Source organism: Oryx dammah, unplaced genomic scaffold, assembly GCF_014754425.2.
Source record: "Oryx dammah isolate SB20612 unplaced genomic scaffold, SCBI_Odam_1.1 HiC_scaffold_28, whole genome shotgun sequence".
NCBI lineage: Eukaryota > Metazoa > Chordata > Mammalia > Artiodactyla > Bovidae > Oryx > Oryx dammah.
Window position 1 is genome coordinate 93,226,804 of NW_024070212.1, and position 14,230 is coordinate 93,241,033.

The 14,230-nt window shown below is 39.5% G+C and overlaps 1 protein-coding gene across 2 annotated transcripts in view; it reads left to right on the plus strand.

The window, feature by feature from the left end:
* The window catches only part of FAF1 (Fas associated factor 1), a 472,185-nt gene that overhangs the window by 24,283 nt on the left and 433,672 nt on the right, over positions 1-14,230 (plus strand). For both annotated transcript variants that reach the window (XM_040231204.1, XM_040231205.1), the window contains exon 2: positions 14,112-14,180. In XM_040231204.1, the coding sequence (XP_040087138.1) occupies positions 14,112-14,180 (69 nt within the window). The remainder of the gene's footprint in view (positions 1-14,111; positions 14,181-14,230) is intronic.

Here is a 14,230-nt window from a genome sequence, read left to right on the forward strand (position 1 = left end):
GGAAAGATATAAGCATCTGAATGCAGAGTTCCAAAGAATAGCAAGAAGAGATAAGAAAGCCTTCTTCAGTGATCAATGCAAAGAAATAGAGGAAAATAATGGAAAGGGAAAGACTAGAGATCTCTTCAAGAAAATTAGAGATACCAAGGGAACATTTCATGCAAAGATGGGCTCGATAAAGGACAGAAATGGTATGGACCTAACAGAAGCAGAAGATATTAAGAAGAGGTGGCAAGGATACACAGAAGAACTGTACAAAAAAGATCTTCATGACCCGGATAATCACGATGGTGTGATCACTAACCTAGAGCCAGACATCCTGGAATGTGAAGTCAAGTGGGCCTTAGAAAGCATCACTACGAACAAAGCTAGTGGAGGTGATGGAATTCCAGTTGAGCTCTTTCAAATCCTGGAAGATGATGCTGTGAAAGTGCTGCACTCAATATGCCAGCACATTTGGAAAACTCAGCAGTGGCCACAGGACTGGAAAAGGTCAGTTTTCGTTCCAATCCCAAAGAAAGGCAATGCCAAAGAATGCTCAAACTACCGCACAATTGCACTCATCTCACATGCTAGTAAAGTAATGCTCAAAATTCTCCAAGCCAGGCTTCAGCAGTACATGAACCGTGAACTTCCTGATGTTCAAGCTGGATTTAGAAAAGGCAAAGGAACCAGAGATCAAACTGCCAACATCTGCTGGATCATGGAAAAAGCAAGAGAGTTCCAGAAAAACATCTATTTCTGCTTTCTTGACTATGCCAAAGCCTTTGACTGTGTGGATCACAATAAACTGTGGAAAATTCTGAAAGAGATGAGAATACCAGACCACCTGACCTGCCTCTTGAGAAATTTGTATGCAGGTCAGGAAGCAACAGTTAGAACTGGACATGGAACAACAGACTGGTTCCAAATAGGAAAAGGAGTATGTCAAGGCTGTATATTGTCACCCTGCTTCTTTAACTTATATGCAGAGTACATTGTGAGAAATGCTGGGCTGGAAGAAGCACAAGCTGGAATCAAGATTGCCGGGAGAAATGTCAATAACCTCAGATATGCAGATGACACCACCCTTATGGCAGAAAGTGAAGAGGAACTAAAAAGCCTCTTGATGAAAGTGAAACAGGAGAGTGAAAATGTTGGCTTAAAGCTCAACATTCAGAAAATGAAGATCATGGCATCCAGTCCCATCACTTCATGGGAAATAGATGGGGAAACAGTAGAAACAGTGTCAGACTTTATTTTTTGGCGCTCCAAAATCACTGCAGATGGTGATTGCAGCCATGAAATTAAAAGACACTTACTCCTTGGAAGAAAAGTTATGACCAACCCAGATAGCATATTCAAAAGCAGAGACATTACTTTGCTGACTAAGGTCCGTCTAGTCAAGGCTATGGTTTTCCTAGTGGTCACGTGTGGATGTGAGAGTTGGACTGTGAAGAAGCCTAAGCGTCGAAGAATTGATGCGTTTGAACTGTGGTGTTGGAGAAGTCTCTTGAGAGTCCCTTGGACTGCAAGATCCAACCAGTCCATTCTGAAGGAGATCAGCCCTGGGATTTCTTTGGAAGGAATGATGCTAAAGCTGAAACTCCAGTACTTTGGCCACCTCATGCGAAGAGTTGACTTATTGGAAAAGACTCTGATGCTGGGAGGGATTGAGGGCAGAAGGAGAAGGGGACGACAGAGGATGAGATGGCTGGATGGCATCACGGACTCGATGGACGTGAGTCTGAGTGAACTCCGGGAGTTGGTGATGGACAGGGAGGCCTGGCGTGTTGTGATTCATGGGGTCGCAAAGAGTCGAACATGACTGAGCGACTGAACTGAACTGAACTCTGTATGTGCTCGGCTTCCCTGGTGGCTCAGTTGGTAAAGAATTCGCCCTCAATGCAGGCGACCCTGGTTTGATTCCTGGTTGGGAAGATTCGTTGGAGAAGGGATAGGCCACCCACTCTAGTATTCTTAGGTTTCCTTGGTGGCTCAGCTAATAAAGAATCAGCCTGCAATGTGGGAGAACTGGGTTTGATCCCTGGGTTGAAAGGTCTCCTGGAAAAGGGGAATACTACTCACTCCAGTGTTCTGGTCTGGAGAATTGCATGAACTGTATAATCCATGGGGTTGCAAAGAGTCGGACATTACTGAGCGACTTTCACTCACTTATGTATGTGCTGTTGACTCCCAAAGCAGCAGCCTCATTCCTAACATCTCTTGAACTCTCTATTCAATTGCTTATATAGGATGAGTCAACTTAATTGACATGGTTAACAGAGCTCCTTGTGATTTGGCCCAAGGTAGCCTATACTTTTGGAGAAGGCAATGGCAACCCACTCCAGAACTCTTGCCTGGAAAATCCCATGGATAGAGGAGATTGGTAGGCTACAGTCCATGGGGTTGCAAAGAGTCAGACATGACTGTGTGACTTCACTTTCACTTTTCACTTTCATGCACTGGAGAAGGAAATGGCAACCCACTCCAGTGTTCTTGCCTAGAGAATCCCAGGGATAGGGGAGCCTGGTGGGCTGACATCTGTGGGGTCGCACAGAGTCGGACACAACTGAAGCGACTTAGCAGCAGCAGCCTATACTTTTCCCAATGACTTGTTCTATAGTGATACTTTGATACTTGTAATTTTTGTGAACTTTTATCATGTCATGTCACTTTGCCTTTGCCAGTTTTCTCAATTGCTTGCATCTCAGTCTTCTGTTTATCTCTTAGACTTGTGCATAGGCATTTTCTCTGTGAAGTCTTCCCTCACATTTACTTATTCCTTCCTCCTCTGTATCTATTATTCTTATACATAATAGCTGTCATTGCAGCTTTCACATACTTTTAAAATATCTGTTTGTCTTTCTAATTAATTTGTGAATTCTGTACAGCCAGGAAGTAGATCTTAGTCATTTTAGTATTCTTAATGATTAGCATACTTTCTGGCACAAAGTGTATTCTCACTGGGTATTAAATTGAACTTAACTAGTTTTAATATTGGAGAAGGAAATGGCAGCCCACTCCAGTGTTCTTGCCTGGAGAATCCTAGGGACAGAGGAGGCTGGTGGGCTGCCATCTATGGGGTTGCACAGAGTCCGACACGACTGAACAACTGAACTGAAGTCAAGTTGAAATTAGATGAAGGCATTCATGCTCTAAAGCTTCAGCATGACTAGTAGCATTCATCTTTATTTCTGTCCTTTTTTTTTAAAAAGATTTTTTAAAAAACGTGGACCATTTTTAAAGACTGTTGAGTTTGTTACAATACTACTTCTGTTTTATGTATTGATTTTTTGGTTGTGAGACACATGGGATCCCAGCCCCTCAATCAGGGATCGAACCTACACCTTCCTGCATTGGAAAGTGAAGTCTTAACTACTGGATCATCAGGGAAGTCTTTATTTCTATGTTTAATCTTTCAGAATAAATCCAAGAAATTTTGTCACTTGCCTTATTGAAATCCAGATTTATGAAAAATAATTATATTCCTGACATACAAGTCAAATCATCTGTTAAAAAATGTTTGGACATCATTTATTCATAGTGATAATAGTTACCGTCTGAGGATCTATTGGCCAGCATCTCTTCAAGAATTTACTTTAAAATTTGTTATGAATTGATAGCAAAGTAATATTTATCTTAATTTTTCTATTTTCCCCCTCTTTTGAAGTGATTCTAGCCTTATGTTGAAAAAAGAAAAATCCCTTAGTATCTTTGATGGGTCTTGGTGCAAGACATATATTTATAGATTTAAGTTGAGAACACCAAGTAGGATTATTACAAAGAAACTAACACATAGGCACATAACAGCCAAATTCTTGAAAACCAAAGATAGAGAGAAAAGTCTTAAAAACGGTCAGAGGAAAAAAAAAGACATTCTATGAAGAGAACAATGACAAGAATGTTAGTTAACATCTCATCACAAATTATGGAATACAGGAGACAATGAAATGATATCTTTAAGTACTGAAAAAAAATCAAAATAGAGTTTTATTTAGTGAAATTATTTTTCAAAAGTGAAAATGAAGACATTGTCAGAAGATAATGCCTGAGAGAGTTTATTGCCAGCAGACCTGCCCTTCGTAAGAAATGCTGATGCAAGTTCTTTAAGCTAAAGATGGATGTGGATCTACGGAGGAGTGAAAGCATGGAGTCCTAACCATTAGGCCACCTTCTGGTTCTGTGTTGATTAAGACTTGATTTTTTTCACTATACATTGTTTCCTGACAATGTACCTTCCCGAAAAGGACTGTATCTATATGTTTTGCTTCTATATAGGCATACCTAATTGGAAGATCTCCTCGATTATTGCTACCTAATTAATCATGCCCTTTTGGAACCCATTCTTCTTTAAGTCATATAAAAATAATTGTATTCAAATGTTATTAATAGGTTGTGATTGAGACTTTTTAGTGTTGGCATTATGATTTTACTACTAATCAGTACATTTCAAAGATGCCTCTCCTGAAGTACTTTAACTATGGCCCAGCAGTCCCCTAAGCCAGTGTTAATTTGCTTTCATTTTGATTAAGCTTAATGGGAAGACAAAGTAGTTTAGATCATCAAAGTCTGCTTGGTAAAAAGATACTGGCATTTTATAGCCTGTTGTGCATTCTTTATATGATAAATTGCATAATGCATATTATTTGCCTCTTAGAGTTGTAGACTGTGCATTACTGATACTTGTTTAATCTTTTCATCACATTTGTAGTTTCTGGTCAGACTGAATACTTATAAACTTTAGTTTATAGTGATGCTATAAATGCTAAGTATTATTTGTGTTATCTTACAAGTCTCTAGATGTACTTTGTTGCCTGATACGCTGTGAAATCTGAGATCATGATTATATCTTTTACCTGCTGCATTTTCAGACTATGCTGGTATGTGGTAGACACTCAAATATTTTTGGTAGTTTTATTATTTTTTCTGATTATTGTTCCTAAAAGTCTCATGTAAAAATTAGTATGTAATGCAGTTCCTATAAAGATTTATTAAATGTTTGCTCCCTCTTGTGGATATAAAGGAGAATGTAAGTTCTTATAATAAGTCTGTTCTCTAGTTTTGTTTTTAAGAGGTGAACCATAAATAGTATATAAAACATCAATTTTTTCTGTTTTTGGAAGGATATTAATTCATACAACTTTATCAACTCTAAATTTTTTAGTTCATGTACACTCCTAAAACATACAGAATTCATGTTCAAGTATCACTGTGTAATGTCCAAGATAAAGTTTGTAAATTATTATTCAGTCCAGAACTTAGTAGTACTTTTAAAGCATATTCTTTCTAATTTTCTGCATATAAATTACAATTATGAAAATAACTTTTTTGTTTTAATTCTAAAGCACATTAGATGTTTTTGTATATTATGAGAGTATTACTGAGTATTATTTCCTGTGTTAAAAATCACTACTTGTTTTGATCAAAGTAAAAATAAAAACTTAATCAGTTTGCTTGCCTTCTATAGCTTTTAATATTAGAAGACCTGACCAGTTTTTTTTTAAATGCATAATATTTTTGTTCTAAAGACTTAATCCAACTGAGACAATAAGCATCTGGGCCTTGGAAATTCTTTGACATGTAGAAAAATCTTTTTAACACAGATATATGTCCTTGACATTCTTTTATTTATATACTTAGAGATTTTCATAGTACACTGTTAGATTTCATTTTCTGTTTACTTCTGTTGTTAATAGTAGAAGTTGACTTTCATTTTAGACTATTTTTGAAACAGAAGCAATATTTTCACCTCTTGAGAAAAATTATACTTGATGTGCCAAAGACAGGTAGCATGCAATAAATGTTTACTGTAGTATAGATACTGGATTTCTTTTTTCTTATAAACATTTTATTTGGATTGGGGTATAGACGATTAACAATGTAGTGATAGTTTCAGGTGAACAGTGAAGGGACTCAGCTGTGCATATCCATGAATCCTCTCCCAGACCCCCACCCATCCAGGTAGATATTGGGCTCATTTGCTAGACTGGTATGTGTTCTTGAAACCTATCTAGATATGAAGCATGATCTAGTCCTCAATCAGCAAAATCACAATTTATCTGTCATTAACTAAGACAAAAAATAAAACTTCATTGTGGTGTAATATTCATATACTAAAGAACACAAATCATAAAAGTATAGTTTCATAAACTTGCACAAAATGAACATGTCCGTGAAAATGACATTCAAGTTAAGAAAACAATATAAGTAGAACTATAGAAATCTCCTTCTAGTCAGTACTTCCCCTTGCACTATTCCCCATGCTCTAAGAAAACCCAGTACTTTTAATCTAATATTATATATATTAGTTTTACCTGAAAAAAACAGTGTATGTGTGAAACTATGTGTAGCTTTCTTTTTGTATATTAAAATGTGTGTAACAAAATTTACCTTTTTAACTGTTTTCAAGTGTACAGTGTAGTGGCATTAAGTACATGCCCTTTATTGTGCACGTCAATCACTGCCATTTTTCCAAAGTTTTTTCATCTTTCCCAACTAAATGCCATTCTGATTAAACATTAACTCTCCATTCTTTCTCTGTCTATGGATTTGACTGTTCTAGGTACCTCATAGAAGTAGAATCATACAGTATTTGTCCTTTTGTGTCTGGCTTATTTCGATATAATGACCTCATGGTTCATCCCTATTGTAGCATATGTCAGAATTTCCTTCTTTTTTAAGACTGAATATTATTCTGTATGTATATACCACATCTTGTTTATCCATTCATTGGTCAATGGACATTTGAGTTGATGCCATCTTTTGACTTATTGTGCTATTGTTATTCCATCTTTTGACTTACTGTGCTATGAACACAAATCTATAAAAACCTATTCAAGCCCCCCTGCTTTCAGTTCTTTTGGGTATATACCCAGAAGTAGAATTGCTGGATCAAATAGTAGCTCTGTGTTTAGTTTTTTGAGAAAATAGTAGACTTTTGTCATATATTTTGTATCCTGTGACCTTAAACATTTATCTATCACTCTGGAAGCTTTTTCTTTTTAAAGAATGAAGAGGATTTTCTATGTACAGACATTTATATTAAAAGATACCTTTGCTTCTTTCATGTTAAACTACTTTTGCATTGCTGGAAGAAACCCCACTTAGTCATGATGTGTTATTCTTTCTATATGTCCCTGCATTTGGTTTTGTTAAGGGTTTTGGCATCTGTTTTCATGAGGAAAATTAATCCAGGCCTGGAGAAGTTGTGGACCTTCTCTCTGTTCCATGTTCATGAGGTGAGCCAGTGGATCAGTAATAGTGTATATGAGTTACAATAACACTTGGGGCCATAACTAGACTTTTGGAGGGTAGTTTTTTTTGCTGCTTCTCTTCTGCCTTCTAAATCTTGCACATATTTTTCTTATGGCCATTGCTGACCTGAAACCACTCAGAAGAAATTTTCATTAATGTGGTTGCAACTTAGATAGAGTCTGAGATAAGAAAGCCTTCTTCAGTGATCAATGCAAAGAAATAGAGGAAAATAACAGAATGGGAAAGACTAGAGATCTCTTCAAGAAAATTAGAGATACCAAGGGAACATTTCATGCAAAGATGGGGTCGACAAAGGACAGAAATGGTATGGACCTAACAGAAGCAGAAGATATTAAGAAGAGGTGGCAAGAATACACAGAAGAACTGTACAAAAAAGATCTTCACGACCCAGATAATCACGATGGTGTGATCACTCATCTAGAGCCAGACATCCTGGAACGTGAAGTCAAGTGGGCCTTAGAAAGCATCACTACGAACAAAGCTAGTGGAGGTGATGGAATTCCAGTTGAGCTGTTTCAAATCCTGAAAGATGATGCTGTGAAAGTGCTGCACTCAATATGCCAGCACATTTGGAAAACTCAGCAGTGGCCACAGGACTGGAAAAGGTCAGTTTTCGTTCCAATCCCAAAGAAAGGCAATGCCAAAGAATGCTCAAACTACTGCACAATTGCACTCATCTCACATGCTAGTAAAGTAATGCTCAAAATTCTCCAAGCCAGGCTTCAGCAATACGTGAACCGTTAACTTCCTGATGTTCAAGCTGGTTTTCGAAAAGGCAGAGGAACCAGAGATCAAACTGCCAACATCTGCTGGATCATCAGAAAAGCAAGAGAGTTCCAGAAAAACATCTTTCTGCTTTATTGACTATGCCAAAGCCTTTGACTGTGTGGATCACAATAAACTGTGGAAAATTCTGAAAGAGATGAGAATACCAGACCATCTGAACTGCCTCTTGAGAAACCTGTATGCAGGTCAGGAAGCAACAGTTAGAACTGGACATGGAACAATAGACTGGTTCCAAATAGGAAAAAGAGTATGTCAAGGCTGTATATTGTCACCCTGCTTATTTAACTTCTATGCAGAATATATCATGAGAAACGCTGACTGGAATAAACACAAGCTGGAATCAAGATTGCCGGGAGAAATATCAATAACCTCAGATATGCAGATGACACCACCCTTATGGCAGAAAGTGAAGAGGAACTAAAAAGCCTCTTGATTAAAGTGAAAGAGGAGAGCGAAAAAGTTGGCTTAAAGCTCAACATTCAGAAAACTAAGATCATGGCCTCCGGTCCCATCACTTCATGGGAAATAGATGGGGAAACAGTGGAAACCATGTCAGACTTTATTTTTTTGGGCTCCAAAATCACTGCAGATGGTGATTGCAGCCATAAAATTGAAAGACGCTTACTCCTTGGAAGAAAAGTTATGACCAACCTAGATAGTATATTCAAAAGCAGAGACATTACTTTGCTGACTAAGTTCCGTCTAGTCAAGGCTATGGTTTTTCCTGTGGTCATGTATGGATGTGAGAGTTGGACTGTGAAGGAAGCTGAGCGCTGAAGACTTGATGCTTTTGAACTGTGGTGTTGGAGAAGACTCTTGAGAGTCCCTTGGACTGCAAGGAGATCCAACCAGTCCGTTCTAAAGGAGATAAGTCCTGGGTGTTCTTTGGAAGGAATGATGCTAAAGCTGAAACTCCAGTACTTTGGCCACCTCATGTGAAGAGTTGACTCATTGGAAAAGACTCTGATGCTGGGAGGGATTGGGGCAGGAGGAGAAGGGGACGACAGAGGATGAGATGGCTGGATGGCATCACCGACTTGTGGACGTGGGTCTGGGTGAACTCCGGGAGTTGGTGATGGACAGGGAGGCCTGGCGTGCTGTGATTCATGGGGTCGCAAAGAGTCGAACACAAGTGAGTGACTGAACTGAACTGAACTGAATGACTAATGATGTTGAATATTTTTTCATGTTCTTATTCTCATGTATAGTTTCATTGGTAAAGTTTCTGTTAAAATCTTTTGCTACTTAAAAATTGTATAAATTGAATTTTAATGATTTAAAATTCTTATATTCTGGTTACTCATCTTCTGTTCCATGTATTTTGCAGATTTTCTCCCAGTGTGTGGCTTGCCTTTTCATTCTCTTAACAGTGGCTTTCAAAGAGCAGTAGGTTTTTTTCCAAAGCTTCTTATTCTTTTTTGCCTGCACTGTGTGGCTTTCAGAATCCAGTTCTCCAGTCAGGGTTCAAACCTGGGTCCTCAGCAGTAAAAGTGCTGAGTCCTAATCACTGGACTGCCAGGGAATTTGTGAGCAGTCAGTCAGTTCAGTTGCTCAGTTGTGTCTGACTCTTTGCGATCCTGTGGACTGCAGTTTGCCAGGCTTCCCTGACCATCCATCACCAACTCCCAGAGCTTGCTCAAACTCATGTCCATCGAGTTGGTGATGCCATCCAACCATCTATTCCTCTGTCATCCCCTTTTCTCATGAGTGGTAGTTTTTGTTTTTTTTTTTAACTTGTTATTGGTGTATAGCTGATTAACAATATTGTGATTGTTTTAGGTGAACAGTGAAGGGGTCAGCCATACGTATCCAAGTATGCATTCTCTTCCAAACTCCCCACATCCAGGCTGCCATATAACTTTGAGCAAAGTTCCCTGTGTTATACAGTAGGTATTTGTTGCTTATTCATTTTAAATATAGCAGTGTGTATCTATTGATCCCACACTCTGTAACCATCCCTTCCCTCATCCTTCCCCCTGACAACTATAAGTTTGTTTTCATTAAGTCTGTGAGTCTCTTTCTGTTTTGTAAGTTTATTTGTATCATTTCTTTTTAGGTTCCGCATATAAAGGATGTCATATGATATTTCTCCTTCTCTGTCAGACTTATTGCACTCAGTATGACAATCTCTAGGTCTATCCGTGTTGCTACAAATGACATTGTTTCATTCTTTTTAATGGCTGAGAAAGAATTATATATATGTACCACGTCTTTTTTATCCATTCCCCTATTGGTGGACATTTAGGTTCCTTCTATGTCTTGGCTATTGTAATCAGTTCTGCAATGAACATGGGGGTGTATATATCTTTTTGGATCATGTTTTTCTCTGGATATATGCCCAGGAATGGATTGCAGGGTCATATGATAGCTCTGTTTTTAGTTTTTAAGCAACCTCCATACTGTTCTCCATAGTGGCTATACCAATTTACATTCCCACCAACAGTATAGAAGGGTTCCCTTCTCTCCATACCCTCTCCAGGCTTTATTGTTTGTGAATTTTTTGATGATAGCCTTTCTGGCTGGTGTGAGGTGATATTTCATTGTCACTTTGATTTGCATTTCTCTGATAATTGGTGATATTTGACATCTTCTCATGTGCCTCTTGGCCATCTCTGTGTCTTCTTTGGAGAAATGTCTGTTTTGGTCTTTGTGAGTGGTAGTTCTTAATAAAGTCCATTTTATCAGTTTTTTGGATTGTACTTTTGCATTTGTATCTAAATGTCACAAAGATTTCCTTCTATGTGTTCTTCTAGAATAGCATTAGAATGAATCATATATGTAATAAATTTCTTTAGTGTCCACATTAAGAAACAGAAAAAATAAAAGAAACAGGTAAAATAAATTTAAATGTGTTTTATTCATGCCAATTATTTTTTATAATTTCATTATTTATTTAGGCTGTGCTGGGTCTTTGCTGCTGTGTGGGCTTTGCTCTAGTTACGGGGAGCAGAAGCTACTCTCTCATTGAGGTGCGTGAGCATCTCGTTGCAGTGGCTTCTTTGTTGTGGAGCACAGGCTCTGGGGCACATGGGCTTCAGTAGTTGCAGTTCCTAGGCTCTAGAGCACAGATTCAATAGTTGTGTTGTGTGGGCTTAGCTACTCTGCAGCACGTGGAATATTCTCCAACCAGGGATCTAACCCTGTCTCCTCTATTGGCAGGTGGACTCTTTACCACAGAGCCACCAGGGAAGCCTTTAAGCCAATATACTTTAAATGATATATTTCAACATTTGTTCATTAGAAAAATTATTAATGAGATACTTTCCATTTTAATCTTTATATTAAGTCCTACACTGGTATGTATTTAACACAACACATCTTAACTCAGTTGAATGTAGTAGCTACCATATCCAACAGCACAAATTTAGAGGCTTTGTAATTTGGGGTTTTACTTTACCTCTGTTATTTATTTATTTAGATATGTATGTATTTGTTTATTTTCCACTGTATTTGTTACTAATATAAAAAAAGTTAATTCATTCTCAGTTCTCCAATGGCTCTTATTCCTCCCTTTTGCCCATACAACTCCGACCTCTTTCCTTAGGGCCAGTTCAAAACTGAATCTGTTCACTGCCATTTTCATGGACAACAGCAAGTGCCACGGTTGTCGGGAAAGAAGGTTGGGAATGGGCAACAGTACTGTCTGCTGCTAAGTCACTTCAGTCGTGTCTGACTCTGTGTGACCCCATAGACGGCAGCCCGCCAGGTTCCCCTGTCCCTGGGATTCTCCAGGCAAGAACACTGGAGTGGATTGCCATTTCCTCCTCCAATGCATGAAAGTGAAGTCGCTCAGTCGTGTCTGACCCTCAGTGACTGCATGGACTGCAGCCTTCCAGGCTCCTCTGTCCATGGGATTTTCCAGGCGAGAGTACTGGAGTGGGGTGCCAACAGTACTGTCTAGGTTCTACCCAAAGAGGCCAGGGGGAGATTCACAGAATTCAAGCAGAAGGGCTGGTGACCTCACAGAGATGTAATCTTAAGTAAAATGGGCTGAAGAGGACATAAAAAAAAGAAAGTAATTGAAAGTGAAGACGCTTAGTCGTGTCCGACTCTTCGAGACCCCGTGGACTGTAGCCTACCAGGTTTCTCCGTCCATGGGATTTTCCAGGCAAGAGTACTGGAGTAGGTTGCCATTTCCTTCTCTAGGAGATCTTCCCGACCCAGGGATTCTAACCTGGGTATCAGATGGGCCTACCCTGTGTCCTCTTCAACTTCCCTGGTGGCTCAGATGGTAAAGCGTCTCCCGCATTGTAGGCAGGTGATTTACTGTCTGAGCCACCAGGGAAGTTGAAGAGGACACAGGGTAGGCCCATCTGATACTTAGAGGACATCTCTTGGGCCTATGTTGGACCCAAAGAAATTGGCACTGGAAGAATGGGGAGGACCAGAAAGGCAGTCTTGTGTAAAGTTTCATAATTTTTCCATGTTGGGAGGTGGGGAAGGTCTAGACAGTACAGTGGCCTCACTCAATTGGGCAGAAAAGAGTACTATACTGTTGAAAGTGACAAAGGTTATGTGAACACCGAGAAAGGCTATGAGGGGACGTACAGTTTCACAAAGTATATTGACCAGAGACCATAGTAGTGGGGATCATGCTATTAGTGCAGAAACTATGAAACTTGAAAATGGAGGTATAGCCTTTCAGGGAGTATGACTACCAGTCATTCAAACCTGCCCTGGGATTGGACCACCTGGTCAGTTTCACAGAGCTGCTGACACTATTGGGTGTAGGGGTTGTGACATATAAAGAACTTAAAATACAAGCAGCTAGATGAAGGGAACTGCTCTGTGCCTCTCAGGAATTAAGGGCAACCCTGGAGGCTGGGTGGACAGATGAATAAGAAACAGCACCAAAGAAGTTTCCTGTTCAGCAGTCATTGGCTAGGGGGAAGAGGATCCAGGAGGCAGTTGAACAGAGCAAAGATGGGGTCCTGAAAATGACTCTCTGAAGGCTTGATCAGAAGTATGTACACTGCACACCAGTGATGAAACACAACTTTGGACCCCAAATGGGGGAGATGGCCATGGGAGTGGGTGTTACTGACTGGTTGTTGGAATAGCCCCACACTAGCCATCACAGGACCACAGGGAAGTATATGGTTGGTAGGTTACAGAGGGCCGTGGGAAGGCACAGTCTCACAGAGGAGGTCCACTGATGCCTGGGTGGTAGAAGACAAAGAGGTCAGTCCCTGTATGAATAGTGGACCTTTTTGGCAAAGTGTCAGCAGACAGGGCAGTTGAATCTTGTCTTTCATAACCTGGGGTCCATCCTTGGATGGGCAGGTATTCTTAATAAGACTAGCTCGTGAGACTTTGAGGATTTCTCTGCTTTTTGTAAAAGCCTGCCTGGAGGGATCCCTATGGCCTGGTCCAGGAAAAGGCAGTTCAGCAATTGGCCTCCTACCAGCTGTGACCACATGAGCCAGATCTGAGGCTTAATTAACCCTTCTCCCTGCTCAGGGAGGAGATGGGAGACTGAGCAATGGTGAAGTCATCGTGAAGAGCTGACTTGGAGTCACCAGGGTTTTCACTGCCATGACAGGAGGGCCTCAAAGGCTAGGTAGTCTGATGGGACTTTCAGCCCTTTCAAGTCTCCTCCTGCTCTGGCAATGAGGGCTGCTGCTGCTGCTGCTTTCCTTTCAGCATTGTGGTTCTGGCAGTGGCTGCAGTGAGTATTTTGTCTGTTATTATTTTGAGTTAATTTTTGAATAAAGTGCGAAGTATGGATCAAAGTTCATTTTTTAAACACATGATTGTTCATCAGAAGCTGCTTAATAGAAGTTGTCCTGGGCCGATAGAGATGTAGAGATCATTCTGGGCTCCAATCAGCATTCAAACATATTTATTACTTTATTGTCTTTTACTTCAGTGTAATGTTAACTTATATTGTAATGAACAATTTTCAAATCGTCTGTGTAAAATGCTTAGAAGTGTTAGGCATTTAGTGTCTTGGCTTTGTTTACATACCTGTTCAAACCTAAATTGCACATTATGCTGTTTGTTTCTTTCAATGCTAATTAACCTCTCCATTCTCAAAATTCTGTCTAAAATTCTTACTTTGTTTTCAGGCATGTACTGGCATTGAAAACATTGATGAAGCTATTACATTGCTTGAACAAAATAATTGGGACTTAGTGGTAAGTGCTTTTTTCTTTTTTCCAGCTTTATTGAGATATATTTGAGAAAC